The 27486-nt window shown below is 44.0% G+C and overlaps 1 protein-coding gene across 3 annotated transcripts in view; it reads right to left on the bottom strand.

Annotated features, from left to right (window-relative positions):
* LOC101643983 (protein FAM107B) overlaps nucleotides 1–27486 on the bottom strand; it is a 331769-nt gene that overhangs the window by 288900 nt on the left and 15383 nt on the right. The window contains exons 2-4 of one of the 3 annotated variants that reach the window (XM_045285623.1): nucleotides 21855–21982; nucleotides 19962–20103; nucleotides 15782–15984 (exon numbers count right to left, since the gene is read on the bottom strand). In XM_045285623.1, coding sequence (XP_045141558.1) covers nucleotides 15806–15984; nucleotides 19962–20103; nucleotides 21855–21982 — 449 coding nt within the window. In that variant the 3' untranslated portion in view covers nucleotides 15782–15805. Of the gene's footprint in view, nucleotides 1–15635; nucleotides 15985–19961; nucleotides 20104–21854; nucleotides 21983–27486 lie in introns of those variants that run through there. The other 2 variants (XM_004714103.2, XM_045285622.1) reach the window with 2 other exon arrangements.

The raw sequence follows: 27486 nt of genomic DNA, 5'->3' as shown, positions 1-27486 counted from the left end.
CAGAGAAACGAGTCTAAACCCACTTTGGGAATCACCTTTCAGCCAAACAACAGACAGACCTATAAAGAAAGCACGAACATGCATGAAGGACATACGCCTCAGAACAATGAACCAGAGCAGCACAGAAGGACAGCATGTGCCCCCCAGAAAGCTGAAAGGGTAGGAAGAGGCAATAAAGAAGCCCCGTAACCACCAATTGCACTCAAAATACAGACCATTACCAATACCCATAAAATACAGAATACGTTTCCTGTGTACCCTTTTAGCTAATCTCCTTCTACTCTCTCTCTTATCCCTACATTCTGGCAACCACTAAAATGTCTGTCACTGGTCTTGCTAAGAAGCCCTAGTAGTGCAGTGGGCTAGTAGGCAATTTCCAGTTAGCCACTCAGTCCGTGGATTAAACCTATCAGCTGTTCCAAGAGAGAAAGATGAGACTGTCTGTTCCCATAAAGATTTTCTGACTTGGAAGCCCTATGTAGGATCAATGTGAGTTGGAATTCACTTGATAGCAGTGGGATGTTCGCGTGTTTGGTTACATATTTGCTTGTTAGTCTTGATAAGGGAGCTTGATTGTGCAATGGTTGAACTCTTGGCAGCTAACCTTTTGGTTTGAACCCGTCCAACAGTAGAAAAACCAGGCTTCCTGCCCCCACAAGGACAGTTCTACCCTATGGTATAGGGTCACCATTGAGTCGGCAGGGACTCAATGGCTGTGAGCATTTTAGTAACAGCTCCATGAGAGAAAGAACTAGAGGTCTGCTCTTGATGAGATTAAGCTCCATACAAGGAAGAAGAAAATGCTCTAAAATTGATTGTAGTAACGATTGTACAGCTCTTCTTGGGATGACTGAATTATTGAATTATATATGTTGATGAAGTGCAATACAACATGGGGTTTTTTTTTCATTAAACAAAAAAATTCACTGCCATGTAGTCGACTACATCTCGTGGTGACCCTATAGGATAGAGTAGTGAGTAGTGCCCCTGTCCTTTCCAAGACTGTAAATGTTTACAGGAGTAGAAAGCCCCAACTTTCTCCCCTGGAGTGGCTGGTGGTTTTGAACAGCTGATGGTTGTTTTCAGACCAACTCATAGCCACCTCCAGGGCTCCTCCTGTAAAGGTTACAGCCTGCAAAACACGACCAGGCAATTCTGTTCGGACACATGGGGTCACTAAGCGTCAGGATTAACTCAACAGCACCTAACGACAACGTCTTGTTTTTTCCATAGTTTTATAAAAATGGAATAGTACAGTGCGTTAACCTTTATGCCAGGCTTCTTTCATTTACCTGATGCTTTTGAGATTCATCTATGTTATTAAATGCATTTGTAGTCCATATGCCATAATATCTACCCACTCACTAATACATTGCCCAAACGCATATCTAATTATTCTAGCATGGTTTATTGAAAAGACAACTCTTTCCTCATTTAATTACTTCAGCACCTTTATGGAAAATCAATTGACAATACATGTTTGGGGTCTATTTCTGGACTCGTTTTGTTTCATTGATCGATATGTCTAACTAACCTTATGCCAATGTCACATTCTCTTGATTATTGTAGCTGTATCATAAGTCTTGAGCTCAGGTAATATGAGTTCTTGAACTTGTCTTTACATTAAAAATTGCTTCGTCCATTCTAGTTCATTGAAATGATCTCTAAATATACAATCTGCTTATCTGTTTCTACAAAAAAAATCTACTGTCACTTTGACAGTAGAATCGATCACAATGAAGATATAGATTGATGTGAGGAGTGCAGTGGACGAACCGATGACCACCATGGGCACGATGTTGCAAATGTTTCCTGACGTGACTAAGGAAGTTGAGCTGGGGAGATTATCGTTCATGATCTGAGTGGGCCCTAAATGCAATCAGACGTACCTATAGGAGAGAGGCAGACAGAGACTGGCAGCAGACAGAAGGCAGTGTGACAAAGGGGGTAGCATTTAGAGTGTGGCCAAAGCTAAAGGAGTCTGGCAGCCTCCAGAACCTCAGCCCATGAAACTCACATCTCTGTTTCTTCAACGTAACAAGAATTCACAAAGCTCTGTTTTGATCCTCTCTTCCTGAACTCAAACCAAACCAAACTCACTGCCCTCCAGTCAATGCCAACTCCTAGCTGCCCTGTGAGAAGAGTTACAGTCTCAGAAGCCCATGGGCACAGTCTACTCTGAGATCCGGAATCCACTCAATGGCAGTGGGTTCTTCCTGCACTAGGGCCTGGAAACTACCTCTAGGCAGTAAATCAGTTCAGTCAGATTTACCTCATTTGTCTCCCTTCTCTCAGAATTACTGCCCTGCTGTGTTTATTGTCCAATAGCCAGAACTTGTTGGTCCTGTATTATTTTATAAAAAATTTTTTTTTTAAATTTAGGGAAAATCCCACATCAGTTAACACTTCATAGGAGGAAATGTTGTAAAACTTGGTCACTGAGAATAAAAGGGAGGCTATTAAAAATTATGCTGGGGCAATAGAGGAAGCCACTTCTAAGGTTATGTGTGTTAAGTTAATGGCAGCTTCAAGATTTTAATCCGAAGTCTTCTGGCTTTTGGTCAATACTCTGATTAAATATCTTTAAATTATTTAATGAAACATTATATTAAAAGGTATGTATCATAAACACTCAGCTCAATCTTTCCTTACAAATTGCACACATTCATGCAGCTGGCACCAAGGTCAAAAATTCAAACATCTCTAGCTTCCCTGAAGACCCTCTTGAACCCACTTCCTATAACTAGGCCCCTGAAGATAGGCAGTGTGTGACTTGTAACTGCACGCATGTTTGTTAGTTTGTTCATTTGCTTGCTTCATGTAAATTTAAATATACATTATGGCAGATTTCATGCAACATTATCTTTTTTCAATTCATCTGTATTGTGTAGTCATAGATGGCCTGTTGTCTTTACTGTGAGGCCAGAAGGTTGGTAGATTTGATGAGGGAAAATTGAGTGTGCTGTCTTCTGACTACTTCTAGTTTCTCAGTTGGAATCCAGGTTGCTGGCTAAGAGAGAGAATAGCTTCAGGAAAAGCAGAGACCTGGTGCTCCAAGACATGAATGCAACATACTGGCATGAAAGAGAGAGCCATTCGAGAGGCCTCAGGGGCCTGCCCCAATCCCAACTATGTGGACAGCCTCCTCTCCCTGCAGAAGAATTCATTTCAGAGGACAGCACTGAAGCTACAGCTCAGGGTGGGGGACATGTCTGATCAGAACACACAGGAGCAAATGAAGGGAGAAGAAGAGAGAATGGAACACATCTTGGCCCACCAAGCCCTCAGGACGATATTCCAGATCAGAACAGCCAAAGCACAGAGAGGACCACAGGGCCAGCCCCACTATGAGACATGACATCCCTCACTGACCCATAGCTCTACAGGACAACACTGGAGACACAGTGTGGGAACTGCGCCCAATCTGACCCTACCACACTGAAGCGAAACACGGCGTGCAACAGAACAGCAAGGGGAACAGAGCAATGAAGTCCACAGGGAATACCAAAAATAGACTTTGGGCCCAGGGCTTGGCACCCCATCAGACTCAACTGGAAAACACTCCTAAAGTTCCAAGAAACAGTCCTTGAACTATTTACAGGCTTGTCTTCTTTTTTATCATTGGTTTTTGTTATTGTTTTGTTTTCTTTTGTTGCTTTGTTTTGCTCTATCTTGTTTTTGAGCATATTATTTTCTCTGCAGGTCTGTTTAGATAAGATAGGCTGGATAAACAATCTGGAGGAGAAAACAATGGGACCTATGGTTCCCGAGACGTGGAAGAAGGGAGGCAGGGGAAAGGAAGTGGGTGTTAACAAACCCAACAACAAGTGATCCAAAATCAATGGCAAGGAGGGTGTAGGAGGCCTAGTAGGGCTTGATCAAGGACAATGTAACTGAGAGGAATTTCTGAAACCCAAATGAAGGCTAAACATGATAGTGGGACAAGAGGAAAGTAAAAGAAAATAGAGGAAAGAACTAGGAGGCAAAGGGTATTTATAGAGGTTTAAATACAGGGATGTACATATGTAAATATATTTATATATGATGATGGGTAATAGATCTATGTGCATTATTTATAGGTTTAGTATTAAGGTAGCAGATGGACATTGGGCCTCCACTCAAGTACTCCCTCAATGGAAGAACACTTTGTTCTTCTATTAAACTGGCATTCCATGATGCTCACCTTCCTGACACAATCGCTAAAGACAAAGCAGGAGCATAAACAAATGTGGTGAAGAAAGCTGATGGTGCCCAGCTATGAAAAGATATAGCATCTGGGGTTTTAAAGGATTGGAGATAAACAAGTGGCCATCTAGCTCAGAAGCAACAAAGTACAGATGGAAGAAGCACACCAGCCTTTGTGATCACGATGTGGGTGTTGATAGGATCAGGTATCAGGCATCAAAGAACAAAAATCAAATCTGTGTGAATGAGGGGGAGTGAAGAGTGGAGACCCAAAGCCCACCTGTAGGCAACTGGACATCCTCTTACAGAAGGGTTGCGGGGAGGAGACGAGCCAGTCAGGGTGCAGTATAGCACCGATGAAACATACAACTTTCCTCTCGTTCTTTAATGCTTCTGCCCTACTCTCCTCACTATCATGATTCCAACTCTACCTTACAAATCTGGCTAGACCAGAGGATGCACACTAGTACAGATTAGAGTTGGAAACACAGGGAATCCAGGACAGATAAACTCCTCAGGCCCAGTAATGAGAGTAGAGATACCAGGAGGCTAAAGGGAAGGCTGGGGAGAAAGGGAGAACGGATCACAATGATCTACATATAACCTACATATCTACATATAAACCCCTCCCTAGGGGACAGATAACAGAAAAGACCGTGAAAGACATGGAAAAATAATAGTAATTTATAAATTATCAAGTGTGGGTAAGGGAGCGAGGGGAGGGGAGGGAGGGGAAAAAAGGAGGAGCTGATACCAAGGGCTCAAGTAGAAAGAAAATGTTTAGAGAACGATAATAGCAACAAATGTGCAAATGTGTTTGACACAATGGATGGATGGATGGATTGTGATAAGAGTTGTCCGAGCCCCCAATAAAATGATTTATACAAAATAAGTAAATATAAATAAAGCGGGAAGACAGGAAATGATCTTCCTTGAGAACAGAAGTATGACTTGTCTGTGGCACAAGGTAGCATCACCAGGTACACTAAGGGCTTCGTGAAGTTCAGGGTCGTGTTGTTGACGCGGAATCAGTGGGTGTGAGCTTTCAGCCAGCCATGTTTAGCTCAGGTGGAGCACAGAGTGGACCAGAGATAGATTTCCTCCAGGTTTTCTAAGGGAGCATGAGGCAGGGATCAAAAGAGTTGAGGACATGTGCACGGTAATGATTATAGCATTGCTAAAAGGAGTCCTGGTGGTGCAGTGATTAAGCTCTTGACAGCCAACTGAAAGGTTGGAGATTCAAACCCAGCAGCCAATTGGTGGGAGTAAAGAATAGCATTTGCTTCCAAAAAGAGTACATCCTTGGAAACCCAATGATGCAATTCTACTTTGTCCTGCAGCGTCACTATAGTTGGAACAACTTGATGGCAGTGGGTTCTTTTTGGCCTAAGGAACCCTGGTAGTACAATGAGTAAAGCATTCATCTGTTAACTGGTTAAGCGGCTACATGGTCAGCAGTTTGAACCCATCAAGTCCATCTTCAGTAGAAAGATGTGGTAGTCTGCTTCCAGAAAGATTCACTCACTCACTCGTTCACTGCCATCGCGTTGACCCTTTAGAACAGGGTAGAACAGCCCGGTAGGTTTCTGAGACTGGAACTCTTTAAATAAAGAGAGCAGAAAGCTTCATCTTTCTCCTGCAGAGCAGCTGGTAGTTTAGAACTGCTGACCTTGCAGTTGTAGTCCAATATGTACCCACACCACCAAGGGTTGAAACTCCATAGGGTACTTCAACTCTGACCTGTGGGCTCTCTATGATTTGGAATCAACTTGAGGGCAACAGGTTGAGCATAAGAAAGGAAATAAGTTGTTATATTCTAATTGGATATGTGGTTCCCAAAGATATTTTCCCAGTCAGTAGCTTGTTTTTCCACTTTAAAAAATAAAATCTTTCGATGAACAAAAGTTTTGCATTTTTATGAGGTCATATTGATTTTGTCTTTTACAGTTTATGCTTTTTTATTATACTAGATAATTCACTGTTGAAATCTAGTCTTGCCAATTTTGACCTTGCTCTTTTCTTCTACAAATCTATAGTTTCATTTTCAAATTTAGGTCCTTAATCCATTTTGAATTTGTTTTTATGTTTGGTATGAGACATAGATCCTGTTTGATTTTTCCACATGCAGAAATCCAATGTTCCCAGCACCATTTATTGAAGAGACTTCTCAAACCAGAACAGCTGGATGGTAGCTGGCTACTACCTTTGAACATTTTCATCAATGATTCTATAGAAGAATCCTAATTAAAAGGAGGAAATGGGGAATAATATTTCAAATTTGCATAGAATCCAGACTTCCTGGACCCATGGGAGATGAGTGAGCTATTGGTCTGAGATAATCTTTAAACTTCAAACTAAAAATAAAGTTGTCTTTAAGCAAAGCAATGGTTTGCCTTAGCCAGTAAAGAATGTCTGTCCTGTAGGCAACAGGACATCCCCTTATAGAAGGGTCATGGGGAAGAGACAAGCCACTCAGGGTGCAGTGTAGCAATGATGAAACATACAACTTTCTTCTAGTTCCTAAATTCTTCCTCCCCCACCCACCCCCACTATGACGATCCCAATTCTATCATACAAATCTGGCTAGACCAGAGGATGTACACTGGTACAGATAGGAACTGGAAACACAGGGAATCCAGGACAGATGACCCCTTCAGGACCAATGGTGAGAGTGGCAATACTGGAAGGGTGGAGGGAGAGTGGGGTGCAGAGGGGGAACCGATTACAAGGATCTACATATAACCTCCTCCCTGGGGGATTGACAACAGAAAAGTGGGTGGAGACACCAGACAGTGTAAGATATGACAAAATAATAATTTATAAATTATCAAGGGTTCATGAGGGAGGGGAGAGCGGGGAGGGAGGAGGAAAAATGAGGAGCTGATACCAAGGGCTCAAACAGAAAGCAAATGTTTTGAGAATGATGATGGAAACAAATATACAAATGTGCTTGACACAATGGATGGATGTATGGATTGTGGTAAGAGTTGGGCGAGCCCCCAATAAAATGATTTTTTTTAAAAGAATGTGTGCCTTAAGGATGGTCCTCTTTTAAGATCTATCTTGACAACAGTCACTCCAAAGATTAGACAGGAAATGTTGGGAGAGCAGTAATTTTATGTTGAAGGAGGAGCCACAACTTAGCAAAGGAGACTGAGCACAACCGCACAACTAGGAGAATGTAATCAGTGCCACTTAAATGTATATGCACAGACTGTTGAAATGTGTATCTTCACAACAATAAAAAATAAAGTGTAAATACACATAAAAAATAAAGTGTAGGTGTAGAAGGGACCAGGTCTCAGACAAAAACCAGGTAAAAAAACAAAACAAACAAAATAAAGTGTATGTGTACCATGCTTTGGGCTGCTAACCACAAGGTCACTAGTTCAAAACCACCAGCAAGCTCTTCAGTAGAAAGACAGGGCTTTCTACCCTCATAAAGAGTTACAGTCTCAGAGACCCACAGGGGCAGTTCTACCCTGTCCTATAAGGTCACTATGAGTCAGAATCAACTTCATGGCAGTGAATTTGGAGAACATACACTCACTGATGAATTTAAACAAAATATAGGAATGAGCTACATGTAAGTGCTTGTTCAACAATGAAACCAGCCAACATGCTGAGTTAATATTTGATTTTCGTTCTCCTAGGTCACTCTCCTCATCCCTTGGTGTGCCCTCTCCTTCTGCCCTGATCTAGGACTGGCAATGAGGTAGTAGCAGGGCATTCACTGACCAGGTGCAAGGGACACTGGTGTTTTAATCAGACAGTCTCTTTTTACTCATTGAAAACTTTCAGCTACAAAGGTCTTAAAATGCTAAGGATGAAATTTCCATACATCGCCTTGAAATTTTAGGCAGGAAGCTTAGCACATATAAATATGTTCATTCCGTGATGGAAACTATGAGAGCCTCCGTGTAGCACAGAGCCCTAGACGGGGCTGCTTTGATGAGCGCACACGACAGGAACATAGGTGGGTCTTCAGAAGAAACACCTTGGGGGCCGAAAAGAAATCTTGCACATTGACTAGTATCCTTTCATCAATTGTGTGGTAAAAATGCCAAGAAAAAGAAGTTAGCTTTTCCATGTTCTTCCCCTATCTGCTTCTTCCCAGGCACCAATGTAACATTATGTAATCTGTGAGAACACAGCAAATGTTTACAAATTGACTAAGCATGTGGCCAGTGGACCAGCCGGGTGAGCCAGTGAGCAAGGGTAGAAGGGATGGAAAGGCCACTGGTGTGTGTTCATTTCCTAGAGCTGACATGTCCCCACCCAGAGTCTACCCGTCCATTCCTTCGCACCCTCTGAATCAGTTGGAGGTGTATGTTCCCCCGGACCCCAGACACTTCAGTGGAGTGACACTCGGACAGAAAAGGCCTGCGTGGCCATTTCCTCTGGGAGACGGACTCCAGCCAGCTTCCCAGTGGACGACACAGTAAGCTCAAAGAGTGAGGGCGCCTGTTCCCTGGCCTTGTGCGTTGGAAAGGAAGAAGTGCTTCAGCTGAGGGAGGTGCCGGTGACAGAAATGCCCACAAGGAGGAGTGCATGGTGCACTGCCCACAGAGTGGACGTAGACCCTGGACTGCAGGGGGGATTGCTTTGTGGGGATATTGGCTTACTGGATGCAGCCCGCAAAAGATGTCGCAGGATCAGGGAGTGGTATCCAGGGAGAAGAGAAAAGAGAAACACAGCTGTCATGGAGTTGAGCACGACTCATGGTTGTCCGGCGTGTTTCGGAACTGTAGAAACTCCCTAGGACGTCCAATGGCTGTGACCTCGACCCCCAGGGCTGTCTTCTGAGGGGTCGCTGGTGAACTCAAACTCCAGCCTTAACCAAGCTCTTAACCATTTCTACCCTCCAGGGAATCCACAGGAAGGGGAGATGAGTCCACAGTGCAAAATACTTTAAACCTCTTCATGAATGATGTTTCAAACACGGTCAACATCTTCATGAAGCCTTGTTCATGCTGATTAACACTAATAGCTCCCCACAAACTCTAACTGCTAACCCAAAAGATTGGTAGTTTGAACCCAGCCAGCCACTCTGCTGGAGTAAAGCCAGGGCAATCGGCTTTCATACAGACCACCCCTAGCAACCGCATCCAGCAACAGTTGGCGAGAGAGAAGGGACATGTGGTAGAAGGTTAATCATGAGTGAACTGGGAAGAGGGAATGCAGGACTTGCATCTTCTATTCTGGATAGGAACATGTTCTGTAAGTTTAAACGTACTGGCAAAGTTACCCAAAGATAGCATATGAGAAAACTGAGCAAAGAGAGATTATTTGAAACATCTCTCTATACTTATGTCCATACCCTAGAGCCATATGTGCACAGGGAAATGACTCAGCCATACGCCTGGTGAGCAAGAATAGAATCAGAGGAAACGACTGTCGGCTGTGCTTGTCTCTGAAGAACAATTCTTCTTGATGCCCATTCCCCCACAGGCCCCCAATTTGCTGTCAAGTCAATTCCAACTCATGGTGAGCCCGTGGCATTCTGGCTGAAGTCTTCATGGAATCCAACGGTTTGCCCTTCCTTCTGCTTGACAGCTAGACAGGGGAGAGTCTTAAATGTCTGAGCTTATTCGACAAGTCAGGAATAGCAATATATCTACCAATGTCAGGATTCTATAGCTGAAAGTGGGAAAGGCCATCAAAGAAAAAACCAGCATCCCAAAGCAAGATGTAGCTGAGTCCAGGCACAAGCGCCAGAGATGGCCTTTGGGTGGCCTTGTTTCAGGAGCAGAATGTGAAACTGTTCTTCGAAGCACCTGTGGCTGGGCTCGGCACCCACACCTTTCCATTAGCAGAAGAGCTCGTGCACCTTTCGAACTACACAAGGACCCTCCTGAAAAACTGACCCCCACATCATCTGGGAATCACTGGAAATACTCGAGTACTATCTGGGGGTGTAGTGGTTATGAGTTGGGCTTCAATCCTCAAGGTCAGCAGTTCAAAACCACCAGCTGCTCCTCTGGAGAAAGATGGGGCTTTTTATTCCTGGAAAGAGTTATGATTTTGGAAACTCCCAGGGGCATTCTCTGATCCTATAGGTGAGTCGGCATCGACTTGCTGACAGTGAGTTATCTACATGCATAGGCGGACAGTAAGCTTGTGTGTGGTCATTCTCTGTGAGACTTCTTGCTTCAAATGCTGGGCTCACAGAAGGGAAGACAAAAGGCATTCCCGGGGGCCCCCATGCTTCCTCAAAGTGATACTGTCATCAAAGAGTCAAGATCAGAGGCATAACAAGTTTACAAACACCGGGCTCAACCTGCGATGGTGACTTTACCACATGTGACAGTGACTAAAAAGATTAAATAGCCGAGTCATCGTTACCCATGCAGCTGAAGAAAATGCCCTTTGAGTCCATTTCGGTGATTCGTAAAGCCCATAGGTGGCCTTTTTGTTTTGTCAACACGGTGTTTTCTCAGAGCAGGCTGGTTTTACAGTGACAGCCGGACAACCACCTTCCTTAAACATGCGTGGATTTTTCCAAGCATTATGTTATTGTTATATCATCATATTTTCCCTTCGTAAGAATAAGCTCGAGGAACATGACTGATACCACTATAAACTTTTCTAACGTTGAAATAAGCAACTCTTCAAACCAGGGCAAGAGATCACATTACAGTAGATTGTCCTTATGTGCCGAGCACATGTGCATGGGGGGAGAGGTTGGCCGGGGGCGAGGGGAGGGGTTGTTCCTTGTCTAAAAAGGAAAACAGTTGGCCAGACCAGTAAAGGGCAAGCTAGTTCAAAGAAAGCATACACCGCAGAGTAGCTCGCTTTAATTGCTGAATTGCAAGTTTGAGGTGGGGTCTCGTTTTTTTGTGCGTTGGTGGTGGTGGTGTTTTAACTGGATTGTAGTTTGGACGAATGTTTACAGAGCAAATTGGTTTTCCACTCAACCATTCATGCACATTGAGTTTTGTGGCTTGGATTGCGTTCCTCACAATATAACAGCCCTGGGCCTCCAGTCCCATTCCTCCTTCTTTCCTCGCTCTTACTGCCTTTTGAGGCTGGTAGCTGGGCAGATGCGGCCCTTTTGGTCTTGTGTGGTTGACTGGTTTAAGGTGTGCTAACAGGTACTCCGTGGACATATGCTGATGAGTCAGTGTCCCGATTGTTCCCAGACAACTGGTGTACGAATATAAACATCCATGGACTTAGTCATCATGTTTTTATTGTTGGACCTAAATTTTTAACACCGACCTAAATTCGTGGGTGTTTCTCGTGACTCGATGGTGTTGTGGAGGTGTGCAGAGAGAAAGGATGCTCCAGAAACGTTGAGGCACCCTGAATAAAAGAGATGGTCCCCCACTCCACACAGGCACCATTCGAGAACAAACGACCTTCATTCTTTTTTTGGATCCAACCACGTTAGGTCGCTTTTCTTTGACTGCTTCTCTCTGTCCCCTTAAAAGTTCGAAGGCACTAAGTATGAATTTACCTGCTTCCCAAAGGTCACTTCAAAGTAGCAATTTCCAAATCATAGACTCTGTCACCCTGAATTTCTCAGCTTACAAATTAACATTCAGTCCAGAAGTCAGGGGACCTGACTGCGTTCTCGGACTTCAATGAACAAGTCATGCTGCCTCAGCATCCTCATCTGTAAAATGAACCAATTCTCATCAGCCTTCATGAAGAATGCTGAGAAAATAAATGAAAAATTTAAAAGAGAAGTGCCAACCAGGTTCAATGAATAGTGACTGAGACTCCTACTCTATAGTTTGTTCGGTTATCTCTTTTATATTTTCCACTTACCCCTCACAATAACCCTACAAGATATGCCTTATAGGCCCCGTTCTAATATGAAAATCGGGTCAACATGGCTGAGCAGCTCGTCTCCTTCGATAGCACACCTCACGGACAAACCCGGGATGAACTCTCTAAGTCAAGGCTTTGTCCGCCCTCTGATTTCTACTTGCGTCTTTGTAGATTCAAGAAGCTATACAATAACATTTTCCCATGCAAGTGCAACTTTCAGAGCTCACCAATAAATTGCATTAGAGTATGCTAAGGTCATTTGCAAAGTCTGAGTCTGAACAGGTCTTTGAGCACCTTTCGGCCCTGAGCCAGGATATCGACACACTATGAATTTTCTGGACAAGCAAATACATTCCTATATCTGAGGAGGCTTCACGAGGTTCATGGGAAAATTCTATTATGCTTCCATTCTACCACCACCACCACCCTCGGTGAACTTTTTGATGTTCCTGAGAGAGAAAGAGCAAAAACAACCAGTGCCTGCCCGGGGCTTGGGGAGAGGGTCAACAGGTGGATCAGAGGGCACTTGGAGGACAGTGGACCTATTCTGCATGGTACTGCAGTGGCGGGTACATGACAGTATACATTTATTTGTCACAGGCACAGAACTGGGCAACACAAAAATAAATCTATGAACTTTAGTTGCTACCAGCATATCAATTGTATCAAATGTACCACACAGTTGCAAGACTTTGAGTCACAGAGAAAGAGGGACTGCAGGGATCTATCTGTCTGCACAGTTTCCTTGAAGCCCTGACACGCACACAAAACCTGGAAAGGAGCAAAAGGAAGAAGGGCCTGTGAATTTAGGATGGAGGGAGACTAGAGAGATAGACGGGAAACAAATATTTAGCTTCTTCGTGGGGCTCAGGGGAAACAACTAAATTCCTGGCATACAGGCAAGTTCGAAGCTACTCCACCAGGTGAGTAAGTTTATTGCCGGCTGGACACTGCGCGGAGGTGCAGGATCTCTCTCTTCGAAAGTGTTTCTAGCTGCGCCGCCACTAAGGAGACAACATTTGAGCTGCTCTCTCCAAAACAGATCTTGAAGAATTCAAAAGGAAAACAGGGCAAGCATGCTTGGAGCAGCGTCTTCTGCAGGTGACTGTAGACACAGCGGCCACAGAGGGGGCCAGACAGTTGGTTACAATGTGGGAGCAAGAGAGAGTCTGCTGGAAACAGCTCAGCGACTGCAGAGAGAAGCCACAGGCTCTGCAGCTCCAAGCCCTCAGGGCACCCAGAGGAAGCGTCCGGGCAGAAGCGCTGTCTAGGGAAGGAAGATGCATTGAGCATGTTTTCTTGCACTGAACACTAAGGTTTTGCTGGTTCTGTGCTCCAACGTAGGAGCCCTGGCAGAGCATTGGGTAAGTGCTGACCAAGAAGGCGCTTACAAGTCGCCCCGCAGCTCGGTGGGAGGAAAGACGGGCATCTACTCTTGTAGGGGGTTACACAGCCTACAAAGCCCTGTGGTGCGGCTAGAATCAACTCCACGGCACCCAATAAAAAATATGATCCCATGAGGCAAGTGACCCAAAGAAAATAAGTGTGCCGCTTTGAGTCCTAGTTCTTTTTCAACTCCCAGAAGTCTATGGGAGAGGCAAACAAAATTGAAAAACCAAACAAACACTGCCATCCAGTCGATTCTGACTCCTAGAGACCTTGAAAGACAAGATAGAACTACCCCCTCTGAGTGTCCTAGACGGTCACTCTTTACAGGAGTAGAAAGCCTCAACTTTCTCCCACAGAGCAGCTGCTGGTTTTGAACTGCTGATTTTACAGTCAGCTGTACAATGCATAACCAAGTTGGAGGTTTTATAAAAGAAGGTCCAAAGTCCACTGAGTTTCCATTCCTGGTGGTAGAATAAACGGGAAAAGGCAACGATAATGTTTACACAACAAGATGAATGAATGTTCATAGCCTCTCGTGTTTTGTAAGATCCAGATTTCTTCTGCTTAAGATTTCTGAAGTCTACCTAAACCGGGAAGATTTTGTCTCAGACCATTACAGGTTAGAGAACGCACCTGTCAGACTGTCTGGTTTCTATGATTGATTGGGGGTAAAAACCAATAGCAGTGTTTTGAGATATGATTTATGTTCAATAAAATGAACAAATCTTAATTATAGAGATTGGTGACTTTTGGCCTTTGTATTCACCTGTGTACGCACCATCTCAGCCAAGAAAAAGAGCATTTACTTCACGCTAGAGAATTTTCACCTACTTCTTTACAGTCATTCTATATATGCCAAATGGAAGCAACCACTTCTCTAACAGTTTCTTATTTCTATGAGGCCAGGAAATGGAACTAGAAATGATTGGACAAGTTAACACTGACAGACTAGCATTAACATCTACAGAGCTCCATGTTGCCTGCAGACAGTCTTAAAAAACGCTCATCCGCTATTAAAGCTTTGTCTAACGTGTGGTAGTGAGGCTTGAAAAAGACCTGAGCTTGGTTTAACCAATAATGTCACATTGCTATACTTTGTCAGAACTTTAACATGTACATAAGTAGTGTCTTGGTCTCTTGTTTGTGTTTGGTTAAGAAGATTTTAAGTGGAGGGAAGCAGCAGTCAAGAATTCGAACATTGTCCTGTGAAAATCTGCTGCAAAAGACCTCTTTAAAGGGCTCCAAAAATAAAGATGTCACTTCGAGGACCAAAGCGTGCCTCACCCAAGCCATGGTATCTGTAATTGCCTCGCATTCATCTGACAGCTTGAATAAAGAAGACAAAAGTCGCCTGGGTGCATTTGAATTGTGCTGCTGGCGCAGAACAGTGAAAGCATCCTGGACTGCCAACAAGACAAACAAATCTGTCTTGAAAGAAGTACAGTCAGAATGCTCCTTAGGAGCAAGGATGGTGAGACTTTATCTCATATCCTTTGGACCCGTTCTTGGAGCAGTCGGGCTTGGTACAGTGGAGTCCACAGAAAGAGGGCGGCCTTCAGTAGTGAGATGGATTGGCACAGTGACTCTCCAGCAGGCTCAAATACAGATGGTCAAAGGGCCTGGTGCCGTTTTGTTCTATTGTACACAAGGTGGCTGTGACTCGGAGCCCACTTGATGGCTCCGATCGATGTGCGATGTGTGTCCCTGTGTCTGTGACCACACTCGCCATCTGCTTTTAATATATTATCTCAATATCCTTAGAACATTTTTATCCTTATAATACTGAATTTTCCATCTTTGACATCTCTTCATTCATAGTGATCGTCTTTATCGTCTTAATAAAGTTTTATAGGCTCGTCCTCCACATCTACCCTCCAGCCAACACACACCACACACACACACACACACACACACACACTAGTGTACAGAGGAGGGTCTCCGAACCCTCTCATGTTCTTGGAATCAGTTCCCTCCATGCCTTCCTCGCCAGTCTTATCCCCCTCATGTTAACAGACAGGCAATGATAATTTACATTTCCTTAGACGAAAATCCCTGGGCAGGGTGGTGGTTTCTCACGTAGCTGTTAACCGAAGTTTGAAAATACCAGCCACTCCTAGGGAGAAAGATTAGATTTTCTGTTCCTATAAAGAATTACAGTCTCAGAAACCCACGGGGCTGGGGTGGGTGGTAGGGGAGGTTCTACTCTGTCTTATAGGGTCACTATGAGTTAGAATCGATTCGATGGCAGGGGGTTCCAGAAAAGCACAAGAAAGGCATTTGCAGAGTTTGGCATACTACAAGAGACCCCTGATACTGGTCGTCCTATTCATGAACTCATGGTGATACATCAAGACACAAAGTGGGAGACCACGTGTAGCACAGCCCCGGATATCCTCAGCGTGCCCACACCCCATGGTGTCTTCCTCATTACCCTCCATGGTGTGCTGGCGCCCACTCAGAGCTCTGTTTGGGGCTGCGCCGCTGCATACTTGGGCGCCAGCTCTTTAATCAGGGTCACGTAGTCCGATTTCTCCACACAGGCTCTGCATTCTTCCCCCCAGCTGTGCAGGATCCACTTCAGCTCTGCTACTCTCATCTTCCACAGGTCCACCGATGCCAGGTCCAGTCTCTTCTCTAAACAACAAGGGGGGGGGCACCAAAGACTGTAAAACCCTTCAAGGGGCAAATGGAGTGACTGCTTGATGCTGGCTAGCCAGTGGTCCAAAGCAGGGGCGCGTGAACAGCGGCAATTCCCTCCACCATTGATTGTGGACAAAGCGGCTGGGGTAATTGGCATGCTGTCAGATTTTTTTTCCTTCTGAGAAATGATCCCTGTTTCAAAGCAGGGACCTGTGTATGCTGATACTCCTAGGGCTGGGCCTTGAAGATTGGCATTCCTAACACGAATAATCGGGCTTCTAAGGTAAAAGAAGGCACTAAGATCAAAGGCTGTGCCTTGGGGTGGCCTGTGGGTGGCCGACTGAAGGCACGAGCTGGAGCTTAACTACAAAGTTAGAACTCAATTTGTGTACAAGTGTCTGTACTAAGATAAGTATTCCATAAAAGTTTACGAAGCCCAAGCATATGGATAGACTTAAGACTGTTTTCACGCACTGCAATTGCTTTGAATCAGACTAATCTGATTCCTCTGCCCCTACCAAAACAGAATCCCAAATCACTGCCAGCCCTTCCATTGCCACTTACAGAGATCCTACAGGACAGAGCAGAACAGCGGGAGGGGGGGTGTCCTAAGGCTTGTCGAAGCAGAGCGCATGGCCTTTCTAGCCCTACAGGGATTACTAATTCAGCAGAGCATTCCTTTAAAACCCTCAGGGCTTTAAAGCCCTGGTGGCACAGCGGGTACCAAATTGAGCTGCTAACCACCCAGATCTGTGGGAGAAAGATGAGGCTTTCTATTCCAGTAAAATGTTACACTCGTGGCCACCGACAGGAGCACGTCCACCCTGTCCTATTGGGTCACAAGGAGTGAACTCAACTCAGTGGCAGTGAGTTGGGTTTGGGTTCGGGGCTGCTCCGAAGGAACCCTGGTGACACAATGGTTCATTCAGTCCTCGGCTAACTGAAAGGTTGGGAGGTGGAGTCCACCACCTGCTCCCAGGGCGAAAGACGTGACAGCCGCTCCCTTAAAGACGACAGCCTTCGAAACCCTGGGGGTGGATCTTCACTATTGAATGGGATCGGTCCAAGTGGGTATGGATTCAAGAGCAGAGTCCTTGGGTTTGTGGGACACCCGCTTCTCTAATGTTGCTGCCTTGCTACCGGCCAGCTTGGCTCCTAACACTCATTCTCCAAGCTCCAACTCTCCCAGCAAGGCCACACTTTTCTGGTCAACAGATTATCTGCAGAAAATGTCAAGAACTCTTGATTGACAAGCCTAAAGTAGAAACAGAGCAGGAAGTTTGCTACAGTACTCTCATGGCTAGAATTTTCATATCAGAAGAAAGAGTTCATACTCCTTGTTCCTCAGGGGTCCGTCCCCTTGAAGGCAGAGACAACACTTAGGTTGACTTTGTAAACAACCAGTAACAGCTCGGGGCCTTTCAGCTTGAATTGTGAAGGCCTTTTTCTCATTTTCCTGAAGAGCAAAACGTGGCATTTAAAAACAAAACAGAAACTCTTCACAAAAAGTCTGGTATGGTTGTCAAGGGACTTAGCAAACTTTGTCCAATAAGTGAACCCCAAATTAAACCTAGGTTTCTTTTGTAAGGTTTTCTCTTTGATGAGGGTCAGCTACTTCCTGTGCTCCAGAGAACCCTTACATGTTTATAGAGACCCTAGTTTTTAAAAACCACATCAACAAAAAACCTTCTCAGAGATCAAATCCGATGTGACATCTTTCTAATTTAAAACATCACCCAATTCCACACGTATGTGGTCTGTTCATTTTAACTTGAAAGGAGACCTTTAAAGTAGCAACTCTCCTAGCTTGATTCATTAACATCACACAACCCCAAAGCCTCTGTCTAAACTCAGATTCCCTGCCAACTGCAGGCTAGGGAGAAGAATTTTAAACCGGGGGTTTCTTCTTGTATTTCATGCAGATGTCAGTAATGTCTTTGAGCTTTTCTAGAGAACTTGGCATCTGGCCTTACTTTAAAAGGTTGGGGGTCTGGGTGGAAACCTCTGTGGCACCCTAACACTCCAAAGTAAAGGCTGATTAAAAAAAATTGAAAGTGGTTCCCAGCTCCCCAAGGGCCTCTAGTGGCCAGTACTACCAACACATTCGGAAGTGCTCATTTCTTCTCAGTATCTCCTTCACCCAGGAAGATTCTTGTCCCTAAAAGAAGCTGCTCAAAGTAGAAGTTGAATGAAAGGATCAGACGAGTGTGTTCCTTTGTGGAGTACTGTTTGTGTGGACTCAGTGGGACCTACCTTCCCTGTCATTACTTTGAAGCCAATAAAAAAGGAACACCTGCCCTTTAATCACTACATGGGAAGTCAGGCCCTGCCCTTGGCAAATTAAGAAATAGGTCATCTTTGGGATCTTCCAGATTCAAACCTGTTTATAGCTAGCTATGTAGCCGTGGTGCGGAGGCATCGTATATAGCTGTGCTAGAGAATAATGCAGAGTAGGGTCCTCATTACTTAGTGCTTGATTACTTAAGGAGTTGACAGTAATCAATGGTTTGTGCAAAAGAATTTCTCTCTACAGACCTTTGGGGTGTTTGGTATAGGCCAGAGGGAAATCCCTGGGATTTTCTCAGTGTAGTAGCTCTAGGAAAAGCTTAAATAGCCTTGACAAGAGTGAAGCCATTTTGAGCTGACAGAAGCCATTATGAACTGTAAATGGACTAGCTGATATTGGAGAGGCAGGCTGTGCAGATGTAGTGCAACGGAATGTACCGAAGGAAGCGCATGTTCAGAAGGCTTGCGAGAACGACCAGAGCAGTTATTGTTCAACTAAGAATGGCTCACTGCAATATCCCGCTTCTGTACTCTACTTGCTTGCATACCTGCACATTGAAAAAGTAGAAAAACCTTTGGAAAATTAGACTGGGGACAGCTCAGTCTTCTCTCAAAAGGGCTGACGGTCCCTGCGCAGGAAATAAAACTTTTTCTTTTGAACTTGCCAGCGGTCCGGGTTGTTTTCTTCCTGGGAACAGACAGTAGGCTACAACATCAGACCTATTGTATCTGCTCCTCAGTGACTCAGACACAAATATGCCACCTCGGAAGAGGTCGATCTGTACCAAATGTGTAAGGCCAAGAATCATGTGTTAAGTAGGGTATTGCCTTTCCTGCTCACTGTTCATTGCAGGCACTCCTTGCCCAGTTATCTCATTAGGCAAGAGCTGATTTGGTGTAATAACCTACCTCCTAACATTTAAAGCTGGTAGAATGCTAGCCATGCATACAAAAAAAAAAAAGAGAGAGATTGCCCCAGTTTTCTCCTTTAATAGGTATGACTTTGGTCTTCAGAGACTTCCAGGAACTGTTGTTGTTGTCAGCTGCGGGGCAGTTGATGCCCTCTCCTGGCAACCCCACGTGTGCAGACTGGAACTGGGTCATGGGCTTTCCCAGGCAGTGACCTCTCAAAAGTAAACCATCAAGTCTGTCTTCCCAGGAACCTCTAGGGGCTTCGAACCACCACCTTTTCCACTGGTAGTTGAGTGCTTAACCATTCCCACTACCTAGGGTCCTCTTACTGAGAACTGGATCACTCTAATCAGCAGTTCCTTTTATGTTTAATTTTTTTCCCTTGACATATATAACATTGGGCTGCTAGACTCAAGGTTGGCAGTTCAAATCCAACCAGTCTTCAGGAGACAGTTGAGGCTCTCTAGCCCCATAAAGATTTACAGCTTTTGGAATTCTATAAGGGTCCCTCTGAGCCAGAATGGACTCTAGGCAATACGTTTGGTTTGGGTTCTTCATCTGTGTTGGCAGTTTGATGTATGTAATTCTGATTACAGTGCTATTTAGTCTTCTTTCCTGAAAGAAGCCCAGTAACACCAGGTACCCTCAGCCCTGCATCCTATTGGAAAGCTTCTTTCTTTCTAACACTGGTTTATTAGAAAATGTGACCTTATATGTAGACCTTTCACAATACATTGGGCATCCTGGGGGGAAAGTACTTGATTCCATTATACCGTATTTCAGCTCACAGATCTGACGGTCAAGCTTCTTCAGCTTCTCACAGATCTTCGTGGCAGGCATGTGCACACTCATTGGGCGAGTGACTTCACTTAGAATCCTTGTGGCTGCGTCCTTCATTGCTCCCAGATAATAGCACTGAAGGAGAATGAAGACAATTTGGTGTGTTGGGGGTGGGGGAGGAGAGTAATTTGAGTATCTAGAAATAAAAAAGGGGTTGACCTAGTTCATCATTCACCTAGTTTTCACAGTCCAGCTATTAAATTGTAACCCCTTGACTGAGACCACAGAGAACCAGTGGTTCCATGCCTGTGATCATGGTAATTAGAAGCGTCTCTACAATTCACAGGATGCTTAAAGAACACTGTGTACTGTGCCAAGCGCTGCCCTCAGTGCTGTGAAGGCATTAATTTGTTTAATTCTCGCAACAGTTCTGGGAAGTTAGTGTTATTATCACCCTCCACCACCATTTGGCACGCAAGCCACCTGAAGGTCACCCAGCGAGCACATGGGAGATACGGGGTCCAAGATCTAGTATTTGGGCTCTAGAGACCAGACCTCTTTCTTCCTTGCTATTGCTGCCTTTCAAACTACCACACTTAAAATGTTTACCTTGAAAAAAATCGAAAACCATGGCAAAAGTAAACAACTCAAGTTCTACAATGTGGCGAGCTCTCTACAATGCCAACTCAACATGTCAACATAAGGTAAAATTCCCTACTGACATTTGAGGTTCAGCCCAGAAGTACCACTACGAAAACCTCCAACTGTGAAACTCGTTTCTCCACATGTCCTCCCTCTAGGTTTATATATGTCTGAAGGTGGCCTTCCTCACTGCAAGGTGGCCCACAGAATTCTGTGCCCTTCTGTTTACAGTTTTGGCATCCTGAGGCACTCAAAGTGTGCTCCTTTGTTCTTTGGATTGGGGGAACAAAAAGAAGTCCGAAGGGTCACATTCAGGGCTATAGAACAGATGAGACGGGGTTTCCAGCTAAATTCTCACAAGACAGCCCTTGTTGCCTTCCAAGAATGAGCAGGTGCTTTGTTGTGATGGGAAAGAATTCCTTGGTGCAACTTCCCTGGCCTTTTCTTCCCCACCACTGCGTGTTGTCATTTTCTTCAATCTTCTTAATAAGAGTCAGTGGTCCTCTTGGGTCCGTCAAGAAAATCTATCAAGATAACCATCTGGCATCCCAAAAAACTGTCACCATAGCATTCTGAGCGCTTAAGTCCTGGAACGTAAGTCCAGCAGGTCTCCACAGAAGCCACTCTTTTGATTGGACCATTTGTTTTTTGTTTGGGGGTGTTTGGTGTTTTATTTGAGACCCCCTAATGGACTAAGATAAGAGAACTTGTCTGCAGCCATCCCAGAAGCATTTCTAAGCATATTTGTTCAGAATAAACCCATGCATGTATGAACTAGAACCCCAGTAGCCATACTTTTGACTTACTCTCATGTAATTTTGAGTGTATCGAAACAGGCTAATTGTGTGAAATACCATATAAACACCATTGCAACAAACTGTAAGCACCTTGTTAGTAATGTGTAGATAAATGGTTTTGATAGGCTTGAATGACTACTTGTCTTGGTAAGAGTTGAAACATCTACCCACTCTTAACTCAGAACAATCAATTCTCACTCAGAATTCAGTTTTAGAATATTGTTTAAGGAAACAATCAGTTGCCTAACAAAACAAAATTGAATATATTCTAGATGAAAACACAAATGACTGCATTTCACTGAAAGAGCAATTTCTGTTTGCTGGCTATGATGAATGTGGCGAGGCAAGCAAGTCAGTAGGAGAACAGTAAGTTCAAGAGGAGAAATGAAACTATTCGCAGTTTTCTTCAAGCACAAAAGAAAAGGAAAAGGTGAAACTTTACCATACCAGGCGGTTTTCTTTTCCTTTGGCATCCAAGCAAAAGCTGATCAATTCTTTCTCTATGATGTCCAGTGAAAAGTGAACTCCTTTGGCTATCAAGGAGTTGTAAAAGCGGTTCAAGAATTCTTCACAGACTGCAAGGAACAAAAATAGTATGTATGTAGGCACACTATAACCATTAGCACACCCACCAAATAAAACAGTTGGCATGGTTCAAGGAAGGATCCTGGGTGGTGCTGTGGACTAGATGTTGGACTGCTAATTACAAACTCGGTGGTTCAAACCCACCAGCCACTGCAATGGGAGAAAGATGAGGCTGCCTGCTCCCCAAAAGATTTAAATTTCTACTCTGTCCTACATGGTCACTATGAGTTGGAATTGACTTGATGGTAGTGGGTTTGGATTTTTCATCTTATGAGTCAATATCAACACAATAGTGATGGGTTTGTTTTGGGGGTAGTTTATAATTCAACACATAATGATGCTGTTATTGCTTGCTGCTGGTAAGTGTCCCCCAACTCATGGTGGCCCCATGCAAATAAAATCATTATTATACATAGGATAGATCACCAGGCCTTTCTTTCTAGTCTATGTGAGCCCAGGAGCTATACTGAAATCTATTCAATATCATAGTCACATGGAAGCCTCCACCAACAGATGAGTGGTGGCAATTGGCCAGGTGGGGCTAGGTATGAAGTATATTGACCAAGAATTGAATCCAGGTCTCCCACGTGGAAGGCAAGAACTCTAACACTGAACTAGCAATACTTCTTATGTGGTAGTTATATAATCGTTTGTCAATGTGAGAGGATTAAGAGTGAAGGGGAGGAGTCTAGCCTGTTAAATAGGTAATAGCCAATGGTCTTTTCCTGAGGATTCTGGGAACTCCTGTATTCATCCTTGGAGGCTGGAGACTCTCTCTCTCTCTTTCACTCTCTCTGCTGACTTCCTGTGTGACATTGCAGCTGACAAGACACGTAGAACTATGCTAGTGCCCTGAGCCGGAGAAGTCACATGGAGACCCCTGCCAGCATTGAGATGCTTACAACACCACTGGATCCACAAGACTTCCCACCCACTGGCCTGTGATCTTGTTGCATTCTGTGTCATTGCATGTGTATCGTGAGTCTGAAGAGGACTTTATAAACTGGTATCGGACATAAGGGCTAATATTGGACTTAAGGACTTGATCTGGACTGGGCTGGGGTGTTTTCTCAATATTCAATTGCTCTTGTATATAAAGCTCTTTCCTATACACATATGAGTGTCTATGAATTTATTTCTCTTGTCTACCCAGATTAATACATTTTTTTGCATCATAATAACAAATTCTAAGTAAAGGAGCCCTGGTGGCATAGTGGTTATCCATTGGACTGTGATCCACAAGGTCAGCAGTTCCAAACCATCAAGCTACTCCTGGGGAGAAAGGTGAAGCTTCCTTTTCCAGTAAGGAGTTGCAGTCTTGGAAATGCACAAGGGCAGTCCTACCTGTTCTATAGGGTGGCTGTGAGTCATCACTGAATCAGTGGTGGTGAGTTTGTTTTGTTTTCTGGTTTAATGCTAAGTACCTGGTTACAGGCCTGTAGTTATTAACTCAGTTTGGGGCCTTGGATACAATTAACCTTAATATTAGGTTACTTAACCTTATATTAAACCACCTTACCAGGCAATCCATCAAGATATGGAACCAAGTTGCACTTATAATAAAAATAAATAAATATAAAGTTTCCACAAAATTTGGCTCACCCTAGAAGAAAATATAACACTTTAGAAGATATGATATTTGGGGCAATGTATTTTTAAGCCCAGAAAAGAATCTGAACAAATTATCGTGAATGAAACGTCTTCATAAATGAGCTTAAAGGGAAATACCAATTCAAATAGCCATATTCAAGCTCAGAATCTAGTGGAAGAGGTGGCACTCAGAAGAGGTACATGAAATGAGTCTCAACAAATGTGGCTAACATTTGCTGGGTTCTTGCATGCGCTGCAACTTTTCTGAGCAGTTTATATATATTATATATATAACTCATTCAACGACCATTCCAAACGTATGAAGTCAATACAGATGATGGAAGTGAGTCCAAGAGTGCACAATTAACTTCCCTGATAGTTGGTAGAGAGGGAATTAAGTCACCGGGTGGCCTGGCTTATCCCATAGATTATCTAGCAATAAAAAGATCCATGGGGTTTTTTTTTCACATTTCTTTTCCAAATAGGAGACAAGCGTTGGCTCAGCCAAGCCAAGAAGGAAGCCAAAGCTAGAAGTGGCCCTAATATCACCAAGGAGTGTCTGGGTGACACCAGTGGATAAGTGGGCAACTACTAACTGCAAGGTGCGTGGTCCCAGCCTACCCAGAGATGTCTCAGAAGGAAGTCCTAGTGACCTACATTTGAAAAAGCACAGTTACTGAAGCCCATGACACACATGGGCTCTCATGAGTTGGACTGGACTGGATGGCAATTGCCTGGTAATATTAGAAAAAGCATTCTGGAAAGCACAGTAGGGAAGAGTGAGGCGTGTTTAGGCTCTTGGTTCTCTATCTTTACTCAGTGTGGACTATTAACTAAAACCAAGTAACGAGCTTTATCTTCCATATCCCAATAATCAGCTGTCTTATATGTCTAATAATTGAAGCAAGACTTGTAATTCACTTGAATAACAAATAAAGCACCTACAGAAATAGAAGTTATGTTCACTTGCTTGTTAGGAGAGTCAATTGAAAAAGATTCATTGAGCTCTTTTTTTTTTCACTTTTACTATCCAGCAAGCACTTTCTGTGTGCAAAGCACTATGGGAAAACTATGAAAGCATGAACTTCAGGGAAAAGGAAACACTCCAGAAAGGAGGATTGGGTTGTGGGAAGTAATGATGTAAGGAGAACATGTAAAACATGACCACGTCTGACTAAAGATCAACTCTATATGTGGGCCTATCTGAGAAGGAGTGCTGGTGTCAAAGTGAGTTACAAGTTGGACTGTTCACCACAAGGTCAGTGGTTTCAACCTACCAGGGGAAAGATGAGGCTGTCCCTCCAGTAAAGATTGACTGCCTTGAAAACCCACAGGGTTCCCATGGGGTTCCTATGATCCAGAATTGACTTGACGGCAGCAGTGGGTTTTAGTTTGGGTTATATAAAAAAATAAAGGAGCCATGGTGGTGAAATGGGTTAAGCTCTCCACTCCTAATAGAAAGGTCTGTGCAGTAGAAAAGTGGCTGAAGGGAGACACCGGTCAGTGTAAGACATGAAAAAAAATTCATAAATGATCAAGGGTTCATGAAGGAGGGAGGGTGGGGGAGGGAAGGAAAAATGAGGAGCTGATACCAAGAGCTCAAGCAAAAAGAAAATGTTTTGAAAATGAGGATGGCAACAATGTATAAATGTGCTTGACACAATGGATGCATGTGTGGATTGTGATAAGAGCTGTAAAAGCCCCCGAAAAAATGATTAAAAAAAAAGATTAACATCGTGCTGGAGGTTCTAGCTAACAATATAAAGCAAAGAAAGGACATCAAAGGTATTCGTCTAGGGAAGGAAGAAGTGAAACTATCGTTATTCACAGATGATATGAGTTTATATATGGAAAATCCTAAAAGTTCCAGGGGAGGAGTACCAGAAGCAATAGAGGTATATGGCAGAGAAGCAGGTTACAAGATCAACAAACAGAAGCCTATTGCACTACTGTACACATCGGACAAGGCCACAGAAGAGGGGATCAAAAAAGGGTACCTTTCACAACAGCCAAACACAAATTGAAATATCTAGGGATATACCTGAAAAAAAAACCAAAAGACCTATACGAGGAAAACTACCAAACACTATTAAAAGAAACCAAGGGTGACCTCAACAAATGGAAGGAGATCCCATGCTCATGGATCGGTAGACTCAATATTGTAAAGATGTCAATTCTACCCAAGACACTATATAAGTTCAATGCAATCCTGATCCAAATTCCGGCATCTTTCTTCAAAGAGTTGTAAAAACAGATTACCAACTTCATAGAGAGGGAAGAAATGGAGAATTAGCAGAGAATTCCTCAAGAAGGACAAAGTGGGAGGGCTTGCTTTACCCGACTTTAGCACCTACTCTACAGCCACAGTGGTCCAAACAGTGTGGTATTGGTATAATGATAGATATTCAGAGCAATGGAAAAGGATTGAAAACCCAGAAATAAAGCCATCAGCATACAGACAACTAATCTTTGATGAAGGCCCAAAAAATATTAAATGGGAAGCGGATGCCCTCTTCAATTTGTGATGCTGGAAAAATGGATATGTAGCTGCAGAAAAATGAAACAAGACCCTTACCTCACTCCATACACAAGAATAAACTCAAGGTGGATCACAGACCGTACCATATGAGATACATATGGTAGCCCACTAAAAAGGAGATGAGGGGGAAAAAAAGACATGGGTAGCCGGGGAACAGGGCACTAACCCACACAGGGGGAGGGTGTTGATTATGTCTCTACAGGGAAAGAGGGACCAGACTTCAACCCGGAGCTCCAAGACAAGAACGCAACACACTGACATGAAGCAAGGAACCAATACAGAGGCCTGAGGGGCCAGGCCCCATTACCAACTAAGTGGACAGCACCACCCTACCCCCAGAAGAATTCACTTCAGAGGACAGCACTGAAACTACAACTGAAGGAGAGGGACTTGTCCGATCAGAGCACACAGGAGCCAACAAGGGGGAAGGGGAAAAAAAGAGTGAAGCACATCCTGGCTCACCAAGCCCTGAGGACAATGTTTCTGCTCAGAGCAGCAATGCACAGAAACGACCACAGGGCCAGCCTCACCACGGACAGTGTTCCTCGTTGACCCATAGCACCATGGGGGACAACACTACAGACACATGGTGGAAGCCAGCCTCTGGGGGCATGCAGCAGAACAGCGGAGTGGGTGGGGGGGCAGAGCTATGAAGTCCCCAGGGATAGACGTGAGGCCAGGGCATGGCACCCGATCAGACTCGACTGGAAAGCACTCATAAAGGACAACAAATAAACCCTGAACTATTTCTAGGAGTTGTTGTTGTTGTAGCTATTGTTTTATTTTCTATTGTTGCTACATTGTACTCGGTCGTGTGATGGTCTATATTGTTGTCGCTGCATGTCTACCTGGAAGGGACAGGTGGGATAAACAAGCCAGAAGAGAGAACAACGGGAAGACACTTCCGGGGGGACAGGGGAAAGGAAGTGGGTGTTAATAAACCCAGGGACAAGGGAACAACAAGTGATCCAAAATCAGTGGCAAGGAAGGTGTAGGAGGTCTGGCAGGGCTGGATCAAGGTCAATGTAATTGAGAGGAATTCCTGAAACCCAAATGAAGGCTAAACATGATAGTGGGACAAAAGGAAAGTACAAAGAAATAGAAGAAAGAACTAGGAGGCAAAGGGCAGTTATAGAGGTCTAAATACAGGCATATACAGATGTAAATATATTTATATACGACGAGGGGCAGATGTAAATATATTTATATACAACAAGGGGGAAATAGATCTATGTACATATATTTATAGGTTTAGTATTAAGGAAACAGATGGCCAGTGGGCCCCTGCTCAAGTACTCCCTCAACACAAGAACACTTTGTTCTAACAATTCAGCAGTCTGAGATGCTCACCTTCCTGGCACGATC

Source organism: Echinops telfairi, unplaced genomic scaffold (genome assembly GCF_000313985.2).
Source record: "Echinops telfairi isolate 266 unplaced genomic scaffold, ASM31398v2 ScPeMD7_7474;HRSCAF=8512, whole genome shotgun sequence".
NCBI classification, from domain to species: Eukaryota; Metazoa; Chordata; class Mammalia; order Afrosoricida; family Tenrecidae; genus Echinops; species Echinops telfairi.
Note: the sequence above shows the minus strand (reverse complement) of the source record. Positions and strands in the feature narration are given on the sequence as shown.